Genomic DNA, 20,977 nt, shown 5'->3' on the forward strand with positions numbered 1-20,977 from the left:
TGTTGCAAATAAATGTTATTTTACATGACATTTAGTCTATATAATGTATATTATTATGGATGGAGGCAGAAAAAACAGGTGTAGATTACTGCACAAAGTGAGAATTTAATTTTCCTTGGTCAGGATATGTACGGTAAGTCCAGCTTGGATTTACAAGGCTGACAATTAATACTGAACAAACAAGAACTCAAACTATGAATTATGAAAGAGCTGCAGCATCTGAAACCGACCACAATGAACATTTGACAGATAAACAGAACCACAGTGCTTCAGTTTCAGGCTCACAGTTTGTCATGTCTTTTATGGATTGGGATTGTCTCTCTCAACTCACCATATATTTTTTATTAGTAATTTTTTTTCAAAATTTTTATCAATTACTAGGAATTTCAGGCGACCCCATTCGAATTCCAGGTGACCCGATGTGGGGTCGCGACCCCAAGGTTGAAAAACACTGGTGTAGGGGCATGCTCTGTGGGGTTTGCTGACCGGATATTTTTGTATTTGTGCTGCTTTTGTCAGGAGCCGAAAAGAATAAACGGAGATTGCCTCCAAAGTTATACGTTCGGGTCTCGTCCTTAAACACAACGCAGAGTCCGACACCACTGGTTACATAATGACATGAGAAAAGTCATTTTGAGCGCTGGCCCTTTAAATGCCCAACCCCTTCCAGGTTGTTGACCATGCTACTCTGTCCCGTTGTGTTCGTTAATACAACCAACAACTGAACATTTTAGGTAATCGGCTCAAAGTTTGGACATATTTTCAGTTTTTACTACAACCACTGCTGCTGATAAACAATTATGGTGTACTCGGAGAAATATTCGTTAGAAGTCTTGACCTTATATGTGCAAATGTTATGACATAACTAAGTTACAGATGCAACAACTTAAGCAGGAATTATAACAAGTTGTAGAAATCCACTAGATTTTTGCCAAAATTAATATAAAGACAGCTTTACAGCACCTGGAGGGTTCAAATTCAAACTTTTGGAACTATTAGGGTCCAAACCAAAGATTAATAAAAGTGGGTTTAGCAAAATATGATCCCTTTAAATCAGACAGAAAAAGCTCGACCGTTTCGAATGTCAGCTGCTTTTTCCGTTTTATATCATTTAATGGAAGGGTTTTAGGTTGTCACATGAACTCAACTGATGCTTTTGCTATGTGAAAGACATGTACAGATACAAATGAATCCGAAAATAAATAACAGATTCATTAATGATAAGAATACGTGCTGTTAATTGACACTTTTCTTCCTTTTTTTCTTGGTTTCCATGTGTCGCTTATAAGACACAAAAGGTCACTTCAGTCTGCAGCTAAAATGTTCAGGAAATCATTAGTGCATGCTCTAAGCACACCTTGTTTTCAATAAACATGCACCCTGCTGTGTGTTTTTTTTTGAGTGTGGGTGGGTGGTCTATAATTGGACCCCACCACCAACCCCTAATTAAGCACCATATGTACAAATCTTCTGAAGTCTTCTTGGCTCACTTCCTACTCTTACTCTGTCAATTATCTCTTCAACTTAAGTCTGTCCTCTGCTTTTTTTTCTCCTCCTTTAGTTGAGTGAAGACCCCCTCCAGATGACCTGACCCTGCGTTATAATGTCACACACGCAGCGGACGGACCACCCTCTGAAGCTGAGGTCTCGTCAACGTCATGGACACACACTCCGTCTAATGAGACCCTCTTGAAAAATCATTACTCAAGAGGGCACACACACACACGACTTTTTTTCCTCCCTTCTTACACACTGTCTTCACCACAAACCTACGTGTGTGTGTGTATATGTGTGTGTGTGTGTGTGTGTGTGTGTGTGTGTGTGTGTGTGTGTGTGTGTGTGTTGCATAATGCCAGTCAGGAGAAAGCCATTGGTGAGAAACCGATAAAAGAGGCACCTTTGGTCGACGCTCGGTGTAACGCCGGATATATATGTGTGTTTAACGACGGCGTATAGTAGGAGTGGTGTGTGAAAGAAGGCCAGTGTGTACTTCATGACAGTGTGTTTGAGCTGCTGCTTTGGCAACATGGTAAAAGTTGATGACAGTGGGTAACCTTTGGACTCCAGGGAGAGGAAAAAAGGGAGGCCAGAGAGGGAAACAGCTGTAGCATGTCTTCCACTATACTACAGGGTGGGGAAGCAAAATTTACAATATTTTGAGGCAGGGATTGAAAGACAGTGTATGACCAATTAGTTTATTGAAAGTCATGAGAATTTAAATCTTCAAATCATATTTTACTGCATTTCTAACGGTCTTGTTGTCTACCTCAAATTCAGTTGCCATTTTTCTCATGGATTTGGTTGGATCCTTTAGGATTCTGTTTTTGAGAGCTTTAATAAAAGCTTTGGTACGTTTTTTGTTGCTTCCTCCACTTCCAGACTTTGTCGTAATAGTTTTGCTCATAGTCATTCTCTTCTTTCCATTATAAACAGTCTTTATGGACACTCCAACTATTTTTGAAATCTCCTTTGGTGTGACGAGTGCATTCAGCAAATCACACACTCTTTGACGTTTGCTTTCCTGATTACTCATATGGGCAAAAGTTTCTGAAAAGGTATGGATAATAGTGTTAGGTATGATTATGACATCAATATATGTTTGGTTTCAAAACAATTGACGTAGTGCCTGCTGAGAAAAAAACAACTAAATGTTCATTGTAAATTTTGCTTCCCCACCCTGTACAGAAGAGAAAAGGTGTGATCATTAAAGTTTGATTTCATAGAACTACTCATCTAATCATTACATATGGTTTAGTCACAGTATAAATTCATCTTTTGAATTATCCAAGATCTTTACATGCTGCAATCTGATAGATTAATGAACTTCCAGGAGTTACAGCAAAAAAAATTTCATAGAGAAGAAACATTTCTTTAACCCTTTCATGCATGAATTACGACAGCCTTAATCAAGATTTTTTTTTCCAGAGTGTTTTTATTCTTCTAGACATTAAAAAACTGTGCAATTGAAAACATTTTTATGAACCTATTTTTCATGGAGTTGCAAAAATGTCCATTCAGCTGGACACCATACATTTAATTTTTGAAGAAAAGACATATATGTATTGACGTACTGTGTGAAAACTATGAAATAATAACATTTTTACTGACGTTTTCTCACATGTTAACATACACTAATACTAGTCATTACTCACTTCATGGAGATAATATGCAAAAAAAAAAAAATCCTTTTGTTTAAAAAAAAAAAAAAAAAAAACCCTGTTAATTACAGTCTAATAACAATACCAAGCAACTGATTTACACCCATACATATTAGTACAGATCAGGTTTATCTAGAACAGCAAAGATACAGCAATGCTATTAATATCAATGTATGGGATGATGCATGAGCGTCCACTGTGATGGCTGATATGGAACTAAAACCACAAAATTGGTGAATATACAAAAGAAGAGCTTTGAATAGCTGTCCACTGTAATGACCACTGTGCATGAAAGGGTTAAATATCTTCAGCTTAGAAGCTTTATAACACAGGTGTCAAACATGCAGCCCGGGGGCCAAATCCGGCCCGCGGGATGAATTTGTGAAATGCAAAAATTACACTGAAGATATTAACAATCAATGGCGTCAAAATCATTTTAATTCAGGTTCCACATATAGACCAATTAGATCTCAATTGGGTCAGATCAGTAAAGTAGTATCATAATAACCTAAAAATAATGAAAACTGCAGATTTTATCTTTGTTTTAGTGAAAAAAAGTAAAATTATATGAAAATGTTTACATTAACAAACTATCCTTTTACAAAAAATGTGAATAACCTGAAGAAATATGAACAAACGGAAATATCTTAAGAGAAGTACATGCAATTTTACCAATATTTTACCTGGTATTATATGTTTTGTGTGTTTGTAATTGTAATGTAAATTTTAATGCACATGTGTAAATGATAAACTGATAAACTGAGGCAGAATATTGTTAAAATTGCACTTGTTTTTCTTAAGATATTTCAAGTTGTTCATGTTATTCTGATTTTAAAGGAAACGTTGTAGATGTAAACATTATCATAATGTAATTTTACTTTTTTCACTGGTATTATTGTACTGGTTCGGCCCACTGGAGATCAAATCGGGGTGAATGTGGCCCCTGAACTAAAATAAGTTTGACACCCCTGCTTTATAAGATCAAATCAAAACGGCGTAACAACTAAACCTGCTCAATCATCATTGGAAAAATATATGGTAATAAACCGTCGAAAGAGGGGTTTAATTTCTCAGTTTTATAATTTACCAATGTCTCATGTATCTGAGGACTCATATGACAGACTTGCAGCTTGGAGGGATGATTTATCACTGCAGTTAACAGAGGAAGATTGTCAGTCTGCATGTGCTTTTGTACACTCCGGTTCCATTAATATACACCTTCGACTAATGCAGTTTAAATGGTTGATGCGAGTCTATATTACACCAAAAGATCTCAACCGATATAATAAGAATATACCTGATGTATGCTCCAAATGTTCAGAATGCAAAGGAACACTGGTTCACTGTATGTGGTATTGTCGACAAACTGCATTGTTCTGGAGGGAAATTAGGGAAATAATTGAAAAAATTATTTCTAAACAAGTCATGTTAGACCCAAACTTATTTCTGTTTGGCATATATCCAGAAAAACATAAATATACAACGAATGAACAGATTTTTATGGACTTCAGTCTACTTATTGCTAAAAAATGCATTTCGTTATTTTGGAAAAGAACTCATAAAGCAACTGTTAGTCAGTGGATACGGCAGATGCTTTCTACTCTTCCACTAGAAAAAATGTCCTATATTCTTAAGGGCAAACAGGAGTCATTTGAGCGTGTTTGGAATCCTTTCATTGCGTATGCTAAGAATTTAAATTTACTGGAGGACAATGCCAACTTTTGAAAAAGTTACCTCTGTGGTTTCTGAAGGTGGATGCTCAGATTTCTACATTTTGTATAATTTTTCTTTTTTTTTTCTTTTTGTAAACATAATGATGTTTGTGTTTGTAGTCGGCAGGTTGCATAGATCTGATGTATGCACTGTTTGTTGTTTGTTTGTTAAAATGATAAAAATTTAAATAAAAACATTCATTCATTCATTTTCTGAACCCGCTTTATCCTCACTAGGGTCACGGGGGTCGCTTGGAGCCTATCCCAGCTACATAGGGGCGAAGGCGGGGTACACCCTGGACATGTCGCCAGTTCATCACAGGGCTGAACATATAGAGACAAACAATCACTCTCACATTCACACCTATGGGCAATTTAGATTAACCAATTAACCTATTAGTGCATGTTTTTGGATTGTGGGAGGAAGCCGGAGTACCCGGAGAGAACCCACGCAGACACGGGGAGAACATGCAAACTCCACACAGAAAGGTCCCATCCCCCGTCGACTGGTGTTGGAATCGAACCCAGGACCTTCTTGCTGTGAGGCACGAGTGCTAACCACTGCACCACCGTGTCGCCTAAATTTAAAAAAAAAACAACATTCATCTTTTGTTTATTTTGCACTAAAGAGCACCTTTTCCGTGATCTGTACATTACTAACATGAGCTATATTCTCATTTCCAACAACTAATCCTTTACTTTCAATAGCAATATACTAGGATTTATTGCTTCATATTACTTTCCGTTTTCACCGTCAACATTTTGTGCAATAGTACTTTATATTTCTTTAATATCGTGCAACTTTTAATCGTACATCTGCCAATATTTTCTCTTTTTCCTATCCTAACTATCTTATTTTTCACAATTCATCTACCTGTTACTTTATGTTACTGTTCGCATTTACTGTTTTATTCTCATGTTGAATATTGAATGAATGAATGAATGATTTATTTTTAAAATGGGACAGTTCGTTTTAATGAGTATTTACATGTAAATACGAGAGATTAGAGCCATAGGGTTAATTTCCATTTGATGTCTTTTTTTTCTTTATACACTACAAACAAAAAGTTAAGGATATTTTTAATTTTTGGGCTATTTTTTTTCCAGTTAGGGTTGTTGCACAGCGCTTTTCACTTTTTTTGTGTGAATTGAATTGAACACATTGTTTTAATGACCAGACAGTTTTATTTACAAATGGCAAAAATTACAAAAAAAAAAAAAAAGACGAAAAAAAAAAAAAAAAAGAAATATCCTTAACTTTTTGTTTGTAGTGTAGTTTTAATGAGGTTAAATCATGCCTATTAAAGGTTCCAAGCAAATACACTGGTCATGCATGATAGATAATTCTTATTAATTAATTATTTGTTTGTTTGAGCAAGGATCTCCTTCAGAATTAATAAAGTTCCAGTTTCAGTTATTTTCTACTAGAGCTGGGCCTTATGACCAAAAAATTACATTGAGAATTTTTTCAATATTGTGGATTATTTGCAGTTTTAATCAGTTATTTTCTGGCTACACGAACTGAAGAGGAAACATGAATAATGAAAAAAAAAAAAAATTATAGACACTCACAATTAATATTACAAGAAGCAAAAAGGTTTGGAATTTTTGTTAAGCAGGAAAAATCTCGATTTAGAAGTTTTAGTAAAAGTAAAATACAATTTTCTACAGTTAAAATACATGACATAAAGAAACATTTTACATTTCAGAAGCTGGGAGCAAACAATATCTGTCAGTTTTCCTTGTAAGTAAACTGCCAATAAACATGAATTAAAAACATATGTATACATATTGCATGGTTTGGTTGTATACTCTAAATTAAAGGATTCATCTGTTTTTTCCCGTAGGGTTGAATACCGACGTGATTTTTAGTAAGGAAGAAAACAACTAAATCAAATCATTATGACAAATTCTAAAATAGTATCTTTATTATAAAACATCTAACATGTTACATTTCCTTTTCTACTGTCTGTGTTGATCGTTTGTGTGAAGTTTGTGTGTATTTATTTATTTATTTATTTAATCCGTCTGTCTCATTGAGGTTTAGAATCTTTTTTTTTTTTTTTTTTTACAACAAATGCCTTTAAGCCGACTGTCAAATCAAATAAAAAAAGTCTAAAACAATAATAAGTGTTTGAAATGTACCAGAGGGTAAATGAGTGAAAAATAGATAAATGCTCTTTTCTGCTTTCAATGTTCATTGGTTGTTATTTGTAACATGAAACCAATCAAATAGCGCCGTGAGCGAGGCATTGCTGCAGGTCACAAAGCGCCGACTATACAGGCAGCTGCATCAATAGTACATTTCTAAATCAATTCATGGGATAAAAACTGCAATAATTATACAAATGCTGACTATCGGATCCTGTAAATGTCTCTATTCTGCTCCTATTTCCTTCACAGACGTCGTTCAACTTTCATCACATTACACAGGAAGTAGCCTGCTGACCCCACCAGAAGTAATGAAATGTTCGAACTACATTGAACAATACCCCGGCATAAACAGGTTTTACATTTGGTCTGCATGCCCCGATACAAAGTGGACTATTATGGGCTGCAGATATTACATAGATCTTGTGGTGGATTTCATTACGTAACAGACGACACGTACTCTCCTGACTGCCTCGGTTACATTATGTCATGTCAAATTCTCTGGCAGTGATGTCATAGGTCACAGTCCTGTTGCCGGTGTACGACAAGGACATACAGTCGCGGAAAAAGTTATTAGACCACCCCTTGTTTTTTTCAATTTCTTGTTCATTTTAATGCCTGGTATAACTAAAGGTACATTTGTTTGGACAAATATAATGATAACAACAAAATATCTCAAAAGAGTTTAACTTCAGAACTGGTATCTAGTCATTTTCCATGTTTTCTTGACAAAAACCAAAATCACTTCAGTTCTTACATCAATGGCTATGGCAAAAACAGTGCTTTTAGGCATTCCATGTTTTCTTTTCTGTCTGTTTTACTCACATGATACACACAGGAGTTAGTACTTGATTGCATAACCATTGTTTTTGACGACTTTTGATGGTCTAATAATTTTTTCCGCGACTAAGTAATGATGCTCAAAGGGATAATGTGTACGCTGACAGGTGTCTAATGTTGCAAAATATATGTTCTTTTCATATTACATGTGTTTTTCTTGTATTTTTTTTTTTATATACACAGACACTTCTTGGACTTTTTTTTGTCACTTATGGGGGAGGAACCAAATATGGTAACTTCACTGGCCTTGATTTTCTACATGACAATAAAAATATTTGAAAATTTTCACAAAAGTAATAAAATCTTGTTAGTGAGGCAGCAATCTCAGGTCCAATGTGGTCTACAGGGTCTACAAGGTCCACCTCTGCATGAACAGTGAGTGTACCTGCTTTGTTAGGTACCATGAAGTAACAGTAATAATGTACAGTCGCAGAAAAAAATGTATTAGACCACACTTGTTTTCTTCACTTTCTTGTTCATTTTAATGCCCGATACAAGTCAGGGTACATTTGTTTGGACAAATATAATGATAACAACAAAAATAGTTCATAAGAGTTTAATTTAAGAGCTGATATCTATCCATTTTCCATGTTTTTCTTGATGATAATCAAAATCACTTAAGTTCTTACATCAATAGCTATGGCATTGTACTGACAAAAACAGTGCTTTTAAAGTGCATTGTGAAGAGAAGTTGACAATATTATTTATCTTGCTGTTGTTGGGGTTTTTTTGTTGTTGTATTTTGTTTTGTTTTTTTCTCTTTTTTGGGATTTAACAGTTTTGTTGTATAATTTGTTTTGGTTTTTTTTGTATTGTGTCTGTGTCTTTCCTTATGTTTAAGTACATGTTTATGTAAATGTATATTTTAAAATAATTTTTAAAAAAAAACAAAAAAAAAAAAACAGTGCTTTCAGGCATTCCATGTTTTGTTTTCTGTCTGTTTTACTCACATGATACACACAGGAGTTAGTACTTGATTGCATAACTATTATTTTTGACGACTTTTGATGGTCTAATAATTTTTTCCGCAATTAAGTAATGATGTTCAACGGGATAATGTGTACACTGACAGGTGTCTAATGTTGTAAAATAGATGTTCTTTTCATATTACGTGGGTTTTTCTCGTATTTTTTATATATACAGACACTTCATGGACTTTTTTTGCCACCTATGGCCAAGAAACCAAATATGGTAACTTCATTGTATAAAATAGGTGAAAGAGTGGAGATAAAAACTGATTTATACACCCTTCACTTCAGCAGTGTTAGTACAGAGAGCCAGACAGAAAAGTAAAAAGTCTCATCAGGAACAGAAAGTAAAAAAAAAAAGCAGAAAAGCCAGGATGAGGAAGGAGGAAGAGATAGTTTAAAAAAAAATAAAATAAAAGAACTTAAGTGGAGAAAAGACACAGAGTCAGACAAAGGTTACATGTCGTGAATAAAGTTAAAAATATGTATGGAGTGAAAGAGGAGGAGCAGATACAGAGAAGTCCAGATGTCAAGCCCACACTTCACATGTGGCTGTGGTTGACCTTTGACCTCTCTCACCCTCTCCTCTGCATCTCTTTCCTTCCCTCCATCCATAAATCCATTCATCTATCCCCTGTTTCACACCACTCTGTCAGGATGTCAGCAGCGTTTCTCAACGTAGTGTTACACCCTGGACATTTCCTTCACTATGTATTCTCCTTCACATCCACTGCATCAGTTGGTGACTTTTTATTTCCCAGTAGTCTGGCTTGAAGGATGTACTCTGTACCATGGCAGGATTGGAATTCTCCATCAGTTCACACTTTGGAAACTACACGGAAATAAACAACAACCTCAGGCTCTGTTTTTAACACCACGCGCACATATTCCACCAAAACAACTTCTCTCCTGACACGATATTGCAAAGGTACTATTGTTGCATCCTGTGATTCCTTTAAAGAACGAGCCAAAAAAAAACACAGAACCTTTAAAAGCCCCATTTCCACAACGACAGATGGATTTCCAAGACGTCTACTTTCTGAAAATACTCACGCACTCTGCATCCAAATAGAGTCTATTACATTGTTCAGTAAGGTCAGGATGACAATGCACCTCTGCACACAAAAGAGTCCTATTTTAAAAGGACAAAATGTTGACTCATCCTATTCAGGCGACTGCATTCAACAGTTTTTCTAGACATATGACACTTTCCAGGTATTGACACGTGAAATTTTGTATTAAAGTTCACTTTTGATTTGAGTCACAATGAAGATCTCATTCCAAAGCTGCACTTACAGCAAGTATGTCCTAAAGGTATTCAATTAGATGAAACAAAGCTAGGGCGAAGCTGCACAAGAACCTCATTACTACCAGCGTCATGATAGAAATCCATGGTATGATGATGGGAAGCGTTTTCTAAGAAATGCAAGTTTTACCTTTCACAACCTGTATTACCACCTGCAGTGTCGCTGCTTTTAACACTGCACTGAAACCATCTAAACCACATTGTTTGAGTAGAATTTCTTTCTAGCCACAAAATATGCATCCAGAGAAAGAATAGAGCAGCCATGTATGAAGACAGTATACAAATAATGCCTCGTCAGGACATTTTGTGACAGCAAGTCTTAACGCACAACTCGGATTTTTTGGTGAAATCAGATTTTTCTGCGTGCTCGTTCATATTACACATTAACCCATAAAGACTGATCATGTAGATGTTCATTAATGCTCATATTAAAGTTGAGGTTTATTTTATCAGAAACAGAGAAAACTAAAGAAAAGGTGGCTTTTTCAAATCTGCAAATCTGTTATTAACCCTTTCATGCATAGTGGTCACTACAGTAGACAGTTATTCTCCAGCTGTTCTCTTGTATATTCATGGATTTTATTGTTTTAGTTCCATATCAGCCAACACAGTGGACGCCTATGCATCATCCCATACATTGCAATTCATACCATTACTGCAACTTTGCTGTTCTAGATAAACCTGATCTGCACTAACATGTTTGAGTGTAAATCAATTGCTTGTTATTGTTAATAGACTGTAATTAACCATTTCTCTTAACCATAAAGACCCAAGCAGCCACCGGTGACCAAAAGCATCTACTGACTTTAACTGTTTAATACCTGCTGATCTACTAATCCTATCAATACATGTAAATAATTGGCATAAAATACAGTTTGTCATCTTTTCATGGTCATCAGATATGACCCATTTGGACGTTCAGAGGCTCTGTAGTTACCATGGAAACACCGTCATCTTCTACACCATTGATTCACCAGTGAAACCCATGACCCATGACAAATAACAGTGGATGGAGACACTGGGGTTATCTTCAGTTAATGATAAATTTGCTGAAAAAGTACATTTTTTTCTTATGTTTTCTCTGTTTTTGATATAAAAATCCTCCAATGTAATGTCATCATGATGATTAAAGTACATGATCAGAAAAATTAAATATCGGAAAATACCTGATTGTCACAGTAAAATGGAAAATATAGAGGATAATATTATGATATATGGTGATAAATCACTTAAGAAAGGTTAAATATGGACAAAAATTCATTTGGGAACTTTCACAAAAGTCGCTCTGGGTCTTTATGGGTTAAACAAAAAGGAATTTTTTTGCATATTATCTCCATAAAGTGAGAAATAACTAATATTAGAGTATGTTAAAATGTGACAAAATACCAGATTAGCAGCATTTTAAAAAATGTATTTCATAGTTTTCACTCAGTATATCAGTAAATACATGTTTCTTTGCTTCAAAAATTAAATGCATGGTGTCCAGCTGAGTGGATATTTTTGCAACTCCATGAAAAATAAGTTCATAAAAAATTTTTCAATCGCATTGTTTTTTTTTCATGCCTAAAGAGGAATAAAAACACTCAATATCTTGATTAGGGTCCAAACACAGTATTCAAAATCTCTCTGACAGGACATTTTAGAGACAATATGACCCACATTTTTATTTTCAAATTCATTTTTGCTTTAGTTGGACCATAAGGGATTATCCAAAACAAGGAGCTACTTTATATCAAAATAAATGTTGGAATGGCAGTCAATTAAAGTTCACTCTCTGACTGGACTTCACTGTGTTTTGACCCATTAAGGTTATCATAATTCATGCATGAAAGGGTTAACTGAACAAAAGCCAAGTGTCTCCATCCAAATCCATTGGTTATTATATTAAAACAATGAAAACTGAAGAAAAAAAATGACTTTTTCATTAAAATATATAATTAAAATTATTCACTCACTCCTTCACTGTTGCTTTAAACTCACCTTTAACCCATAAAAACCCAGTGCTAATTCTGTATCAGTTCCCAAATTAATTTTTCTTCCCATTTTTTCAGCAAATATATCATTAACTTAACATAAACCAAGTGTCTCCATCCACTGTCACTGATCCAACTCCATGGGTTTTACTAGTGAATCAATGTTATAGAAGATGACAGTGTTTCCATGGAAACTACGGAGTCTCTGAACGTCCAAATGGGTCATATCTGATGACCATGAAAAGATGATAAACTGTATTTTACACCAATTATTTACATGTATTGATAGGATTAATGGATCAACAGGTATTAAACAGTTTACGTCAGTAGATGGTTTTGGTCACCAGTGACTGTTTGGGTCTTTATGGGTTAAATGTGACTTCTATCAGTTTTCAGTATGAACTGAATGTGACCCTAAAGTGACCCACATGCACAAAACAGGTCCTGACGTAATCTGTGACCACGCAGGCACGCACTGAGTTTACGGAAGTAAATACGTTTTTCCTGCCACTCCTCCACCTGGGATGCAGAATTGTGGCGTTTGTCGCATTTCAATGACATAAAGGTTGGATAAATGCGACGTGGCCGTTCAGACTGAAGGCGCATTGCAAAATATCAGATACGTATCGGATTTAGGACCACATATGAAAGTGGCCTGAGTTGGATTTGAAAAACAATGGATTTGTGCTGTTCAAACTGTCTTTAACAGATCGGATACAGGTCACATATGGGGAAAAAAAAAAAAAAAAAAATCGGATTTGGGCCACATTTGCGTATTGCAAAATATCAGATACAAGACTGATCTCATGAAATGGCGTTGTATGTCATATCAGTTCTTATGGCATTTGGCATGCTATACATACGCATTTTTGTCCTTTTGCGTGTTATTCAACACCATTTGGTTCCGTGTCAATTTATGCCAAGATCTCCGGTTCACATAATCCTAACCTTCAGTGTGTGATATTTGACGCGGCGTGAACATACACACGGAAAGCTTATAATGCATGCAAATAACATGCCAGGTAATGCCAATTAAAAGTGGAGTGTATATTTACGCGATTTCATGACATCACATTGCAGATACGCATCGGATTTAGGACCACATATGAAGGTGGCCTGGGTCGGATTTGAAAAAATTCGGATTTGTGCTGTTCAAACTGCCTTTTACAGATCGGATACAGGTTACATATGAGTAAAAAAAATAAATAAATAAAAAATTTAAAAAAAATCGGATTTGTGCTGTTCAAACTGTCTTTAACAGATTGGATACAGGTCACATATGGGTAAAAAAAAAATAAAAAAAATCGGATTTGTGCTGTTCAAACTGCCTTTAACAGATCAGATACAGGTTACATATGAGTAAAAAAAATAAAAAAATAAAAAATAAAAAAAAAAATCGGATTTGTGCTGTTCAAACTGTGTTTAACAGATCAGATACAGGTCACATATGGGTGAAAAAAAAAAAAAAAAAAAAAAACAGATTTGGGCCACATTTGCCTGTAGTCTGAACGAAGCCTAAGAAACAAGTGTCATCTGTCAGTTTGCTTCAGCTTCTCAGTGCCAGTAAACTCTGAGGATAACAGCAGCATTAGTTACATCAAAGACTGTAGGTTTGTGCTGCAGGAGTAAGAAAATAATCCTAACCAAATTGCAGGAAACATCTTTGAAATTCTAAGTTCTATGGTCCGCTATTCTCAAATGACATCAGTTTGAACTAGAGCCAAAACCTCTCACTTCCAAGGCTGTCACATTTACCCAAAACTCTCAGATTAATGAACAGCTTGTGACTCCTTGTGACTTTCCTTGAAGGCTCCGGTTTATGTGTAAGTGTGCAACGTGAACGTAAATCAAACCTAAAAAAATATGTGGAAAACAGTGCATACTTCTATACGATTCGGAGAAAAAAAAAAAAAAAAAAAAGTCCCAGAATGTGCAGATGCGGTGCTTGTTTTCATATATTTAGGGGATGTGACGGTGGAAGTGTATTTCCAGGTGCATTATGGTCCAGCTATGGAAAAGAGGCAAGTGCACATGTGACTATGACTATTATTTGACTTTTGTTTGTTTTTGACATCGACATCAAGGCACTGCTCTGCACACTCAGAGATCTACACTCCACTGTAGACAAGGCGTCTGTCTCTGTTGGTTTAATTGGTTGTTTGGGAGGAATTTTAACTGAATCCCAGTTGGAATTCATCTAAATTGAATTGCGGCCAGGCTGCAGAGGGCGGAGCGGCAGTGCAGAGGCAGAGACAAGAGGGAATGAGGGGAGGAAAATGGCTTGGCTCTAGAGCTCACAACAAGCTGGAACAGGAAGTCATTCAACGTGAAGCACACACACCCTGAACAAAACAACCACCCGCATACACACACACACACACACACACACATAAGCATCCAAGTATGCACAAGTGTACACAAGCCAAAACACACAAGGAAGAGGGTCAGTTCAGAGTGCATTCCTATTACGCCTCCTCCGCCTCCTGCACAAGTCAGTATCTGTATGTGCACATGTGTGTCATTTCAAAGGCCGACAGTAGAATCACCAAGGCCGTTAAGAAACAGAGGATTAGTTACGAGAGCGAAAAAATAAAACAAAAATGACAGATGTGTAGGGAGTGACGATAGGTGAAAAAAAAAAAAAGACTGAAGGACAAATGTGAATGTGAATGTGAATGGAATGTGAGAAAAAGAGGCAGAAAACAAACCGTGAAGACCGAGAGATGTGAAGGAACGACAAGGAGACGGGGAAGGGTTGAAGAGAGGGATGAGGTCAAAGGAGGGCTATTCATATAAACAATCTGCACTGCCCCCAGGCTCCTCCAGTGTGTGTCTAGAAGTACTTTTCTCACTTTCTTAATGGGTTAAAGGTTCAGCGTACGCGATATAGGATGATCTGATTGCAGAAACGAAATACGATAATCAGAACTTTGTTGTCATTAGCGTTTGAAGCTGGTAATATGAACTGTTGTGTTTTGTTTACTCTGCTCTACATCTTTAAAAGGAGCCCGTCTACCATACAGCGACTGCTACCAGCTATTTAATTCTGCCGAAGTACATTAACATCAGCTTCTATGTTAGAGCGTAGGCCGGAGATCATAACCCCTTAACTAAAAAAAAAAAAAAAAAAATCAAAGAATGGATAAAACACTTAAATCACCATGGGCCTTTTGCATGTTCATCTGCCTGTATGAAAGTCTGATGCTCACTTTTCCACCACTGTTTCAATTCGACTCAACTTTTTTTGATGTTCCCAATGTATGAGCACAAAAACCACCAGACAGCCTACAATCAGACACAATCTTTAGTCCTTCACTAGCGCTGAAAGATACATCGTTATCATATTTATATCTAGATAAGAACATTCAAGATATTAATATCGAAAAAGCAACGATATAAATGATATAGATTTCCCCCACGCTCGCCCTGTATGTACAGCTCTGGAAGTCACAGCAAATTTCATTTTCACGATTGCCCTTGAACTTTATGTTAATGTTGATGACTGGCAGTGAGTTCTTATAAATAAAACTGCACTTTCCACATTCTTTTGTATTATGATGTTTGTATTTTTCGGAAAAATGCTTGGTTTTCACCGAACCTGTAGACATATCGTATCGTATCGATATCGAGATATCTGGCATGAATATTGAGATATGAAATTTTGTCCATATCGTTCGACCCTATCCTTCACCAAGGTTCTGAGCAGACTAAAGCAAAAAAAAAAAAGCAAGAAAATTGTGCATGTAACAGAATCGTGTAATGATGTAAAAAAAAAAAAAACTCTTAACATTTTCAAGCCTCAATGAAAAAGTCTCAATATAACATTTTATTTCAGAAATTAGAAGTCAGATTAAGCTTCAACATCTTCCGTTGCCTCGCTTGTATCCGCAGATTATGCCCAAATCATTTACATTGCATCTTCGTGACAACCAAAAGTGAAGAAATGCAAACTGAGCTAAACTATGCCAAGTTGAGATAAGTAAAGCTGAACTCATACTGGCCACTAGATGGCACTAAATTTTACACCCTGCACCTTTAAATGATGACGCCTGGTTTTCAAGAGTCTATTTATCAAACAGTTTAAGTTCTATAAATGAAATCACTGCAAATGTTCTGAGAGGACTAACATTTGGGTAAATACGGTGGAAATAACAGTATTTTTAGACATTACCATATATGACTTCTGAGACATTCCTTATCCAAATGCTACTTCAGTTACATTTTATTAGGACTGTCAAAATTAACGCAAATTTACCCATCATTACGATTAATCTGATTAAAAATGTAAACACAATTAACCCATCTGCAGCACACAATGACTCTGAACGTCTATGCCAACGCATTTGGGGCAGTTTGTCCAAGTAGAGTAGCGCCGCTCATGCACAAATGGGCAATTGATCCGGTAGTGACAGGCAGAAGAACCAACCAATAAAGATGGAGGACGCTAAACAGCATGATGGTCTTCTGGATGGAGGACAAAAAAACCCCAAGAAGGAACAGTTGACTGACATAACGTATTATACACACCAGAGGCAATTTCTCATAGACTGCGAGGGAAGTTCGGCTTCCCCTAAAATTACGAAAATTAAATGGTTAAATATGTATGGTTGTGTTGACATTTCATTGACTACAAATGTGTTAGAATGTTGCCCGTAGATGCTTAGCGTCCATGCATTTCAATGGGACTGAGTGGAACAGTTTTTTTCATTGCCTCAAAACTGGACGGTAATTGGATAAATGTCGCGATGTTGTCCTACCCCCAGACGCTCAGCATCTCTGGGGGTGAATGGAGCTGTGGGCGGAGCTCGGCTGGGCTGGACGCTGAGCTGCCACGCGCTGATTGGAGGATCAGTTGAAAGGCTGAATCCCGTTTGATTGACAGCATATTCCTTCACATGACAGAGTTCAGTTTAATACCATCGCGCATTCTGCTGTGAAATCGAGAGAGAAACCACTACGAAATTACTTGTTCACTTCTTGCACTGTAAATAAAACACACTCATCGTACTTCCTTGTTTCAATTTAACATAATTTCCACGTTTTCTTGTTTAGTTGGTACGATAAGGTCACTGACCATTTTCTTAAAAAGGAACGGAGGGACAAATTTATGTTTAAATCACTTGACTTCTTTTCTTTATGTAAGCCAACAATGAGCTTCCCCTCTCTGAAAGACGAGCAGCCGCCACTGATACACACTCTGCAGGAAAGAGCACTTCCATCTTAAAATTTCACATTTACACGAAGTATACATTAGTCTGGGATTCTGCTAGCATACAGCTAAAGCGTCGCCCAGCTTGCGACAAACACACTAAGTGCATATATAGTCCCTCTTTCTTGAATCTGTGTGATCATGCAAAATAAAAAGCGATTAATATAGATTAAAAATGAATGATATTTGCGATTAATCAAAATTAATCCACAGCAACCCTGCGATTAATCTGATTAAAAATTTTAATCCTTCACAGGAAAAATTACTGAGCATTTTCTCCAGCGTCAAAAGTATTTTCCTCAAAAAGAGTAAATTTGGCTCTATGTTGAGTTTGGAGAACTCTACCCAAAGAGTAAGTTTTACTCTTCTTAGAAATGTTATCTGATGTTATCTGCTATCTACCAAATGTTATCTGAGTAGAGTAAAATTTTCTTCAATTTCAGTAAATCTTACTCAAGCAAATTTCCTGTGTTTGACAGCACTACTTTTTATACAACCCTTAATCCTTACTGTGCATTTGGTGATGATGTAAGCTGTCATTTTACTCATGCTCATGTGTTCACAGTGTGTAAAAGTACACGCACAACATCAAATCTAAAAGCGTGCTATTAAATCTATGCGCTATTCAGTGGATTTTGGAATGAGATGGTGACACAAGTGAGCTAACGGGAGCATCTTTTTTAAAGTTACACATGACACCCCTATTGCACGATAGAAACAAAGAAAGAAGCATTTGTTATATTTCACATTCTGCAAGTTTCTGAGTTCTTCACCAGATCGTAATCGACTCGGAAAATCTAAAGCGTCAGTCTCGGTCTAAAACAATAGAGCATCTTTGACAGTTCCTCTAATTATTTAATGAACTCTGCATATCAGAAAACTTCCACTCTTGTCTTTCCCACATCATCCTTCCTCCATACTCCCCCATCTTAGTTCATTGTCCATAATTCATTTGTTGATTCTAGGGGGAAATAGCAAATAGAGGCAAGAGGGGATGAAAGACAGAGGGAGAAAGCATGCACATGTTTTTGAGTGTTCACACACTTAATCACCAGCATAACCATTTCCTGGGAATTCCCTTTGAGAGAGAAAAGACAGAGAGAGTTAGTGTGTGAGAAAGACAGAAAGAAGGGAAATCAAGAGGACGTGGCATTTGCTGTTTGCGTGACAAGACCCTTGTTCAGATTACTGGCACATACACACACATATCACATCATCATTCCAGTGTGTGTGTATGTGTGTGAACCACTGTTACTGATAAATTGTTGTAATCCTAGGCGGTCATATTGTCCAGCTGAGCATTTATAGTATGCATAAATGTCAACACCTGGCTTCATGTGTGTAAAGTGTGTTAAATGATCATCACCTCATTGGACACATGAACCTTTTTTTATATATATATATATATTTGCAGGATTTTTGATGATCCACGCACACTCACACACACTTTGCATGCAATAAATCCAAAACAGTTCCAGATGGAAGACACGGGCCTGCAGTCAGCAACTTGGTTAATCATTGATGGCAACTCAGATAGAAAAAAAAAAAAAGAATGACCCTGCACTTAGAAAACACACGCGCAATGCCAGAGGCGCATGTCAGGGTTGCCAGGCGTGCTACTACAGAAATACGCGGAAGAAAGACTTGAACAGGAGCAGGAAAAAAAAAATGACATAAACTTCACGGGGTTGGTTGATTTATTCTTGGATGCATATAAAACCCAAATAAAAAGCATGCAATTTGAAAGCGCATTTATTTCAGATTGTGATTTAGAGCTTAAAATGTTCCCAAAGCACTTGCGCTTGTTTTTTTTTTTTTTGTTGTTTTTTTTTCTCTCAGACAGGTGCTTTCTTCTCTAATCCTCTGGGAGGTAAGAGGAGAAGGGACAAAAAAAAAGAAGGGAAAAGAGAAGAGGGGAGATGTAAGAGGGCGAATGAACTGAACCAGAGCCTGAGGAAAACCGGCTTGACAAGAATTCAACCTAACACACACACACACACGCACACGCGCACAAACGCACAATGGGCTGCTGGCTACTATAGGGGAATTTTCTACGAGCGTGTCTGATTGACGCTCACTCGCAAATATAAGTGGGCTTCTGTGTTTTTACGCACACCTGCACACACACACACACACACACACATCCCAGTCTGGTGTGATCCACAACAGAGGGCCTACTGTCAAAAAAAAACAAGCTGTCATATCCACACTGACAACTTTTTTTTTAAATTCAGATCACTGGTTTCATAAGTAAACATTCCACTCTCACCTCGTCCCATTTGATGAATTTGCCCCCCTTCTTCAGAGCCTCGTGGACGGACACGGGTTTGAGCTGCAGCGCGTGGACTCCCGGCTTGGCCCCGGCCATGGCGAGGGACTCCCTGCCCGGGTGCCAACGCCTAAACCCCGGCTACGACAAGCACCAGCAGCACCAGCAGCAGGAGCAGGAGAAGCAGGAGCGCCTCGGAAGGAACCGATCTCCCTTCACTCCTCCACTTCCACACCCCTGAGCCTCTTGTTTTTATGTTTTGTTTTGTTTTGTTTTCCTTCCTTCTTCCGGGGAGAGATTTTTAAATGAAATGACGCGGAGAATGAAAGTTTGGGTGGTTTTACGCGCAAAAAGTTGCTGTCTCTCTCTCTCTCTCTCTCTCTCTCTCTCTTTCTCTCTCTCACGCCGAACGCCAAGACATGAGGAGTCCAATCCACACAGGGACACACAGGACTTTAGTGTTGGAGCTCCCACGCCGCTGTCTTCGTCCGCGTCCACGCAAACACGGCCACGCGCTTATACGCTCCTTTTTATTCTAGACTTTGATTCGCACATGTGTTTATTTATTCCCTCGATCGCGCACTTGATCCCGCAGACAAGATCCTATCCTTCCCTCCTTCCTTCCTTCCTCCCATCTGATCGACCCCTCTCTCTCTCTCTCTCTCTCTCTCTCTCTCTCTCTCTCTCTCTCTCTCCCTCTCTCTCCTCTACCAACTTTCTCTGCTTCCTCTCTGACTTGTCGCCTCCGACGTGTTTCTTCTTTTCTCCTCCTTCTTACATGTTTTCTGTGGAAAAAAAAAGAGAGAGAGAGAGATTCCGGAGAAAAGAGAATGAGACTGAATGAGAAAAAAAAGAGGGGGAGTCAGGGAGAGTTTGTGTAAAAAGGGGTGTGTTTTAATCCTCTGCCTGCCTCTATGTATGTATGCATGTCCTGGAACATTTACAGTAGATATGTTACATGACAAGACTTGACTTGTGCAATCTGTGCATTTAAAAGGATGTATACATCCACTATAATACCAAAATATAGAACATTATAGAAGTACGCATAAAATCAGATATGATTGTAGTTAATTGGTTATCATGATAAGAAGATACAATCATATTTATTGATGATTGTATTTGGAGTAAATATTTAAAGTGCATATAAATATTATAGTTTCTATTAAAAAACGGTTGATTTTGTAAATCTGTGTGTGAGGTGACTAAAAAAGTGTATATGAATGGTTTGTATGGATATTTTGTGTTATTGTAAAAAAAATATATATAAAGAGGAAAATGTGTGTTAAAGCAAAGGAAGCGGATCTAGTTTGATTATTAGTTTGTAAAAACGGGGTGGGAGTCAATAAGTTATACTTCTTCCCATTCCTTTTCGAGCACAAAAAAATCGT

General features: G+C 37.1%; 1 protein-coding gene across 1 annotated transcript in view; it reads right to left on the reverse strand.

Moving 5' to 3' along the window:
- plcb3 (phospholipase C, beta 3 (phosphatidylinositol-specific)) overlaps window positions 1-20,365 on the reverse strand; it is a 146,027-nt gene extending 125,662 nt beyond the window's left edge. Inside the window, exon 1 of the mRNA XM_030162722.1 lies at window positions 19,587-20,365. Coding sequence (XP_030018582.1) covers window positions 19,587-19,685 — 99 coding nt within the window. The 5' untranslated portion in view covers window positions 19,686-20,365. The remainder of the gene's footprint in view (window positions 1-19,586) is intronic.
- Between the last annotated feature and the right edge of the window lie 612 nt (window positions 20,366-20,977).

Source organism: Sphaeramia orbicularis, chromosome 18 (assembly GCF_902148855.1).
Source record: "Sphaeramia orbicularis chromosome 18, fSphaOr1.1, whole genome shotgun sequence".
NCBI lineage: Eukaryota > Metazoa > Chordata > Actinopteri > Kurtiformes > Apogonidae > Sphaeramia > Sphaeramia orbicularis.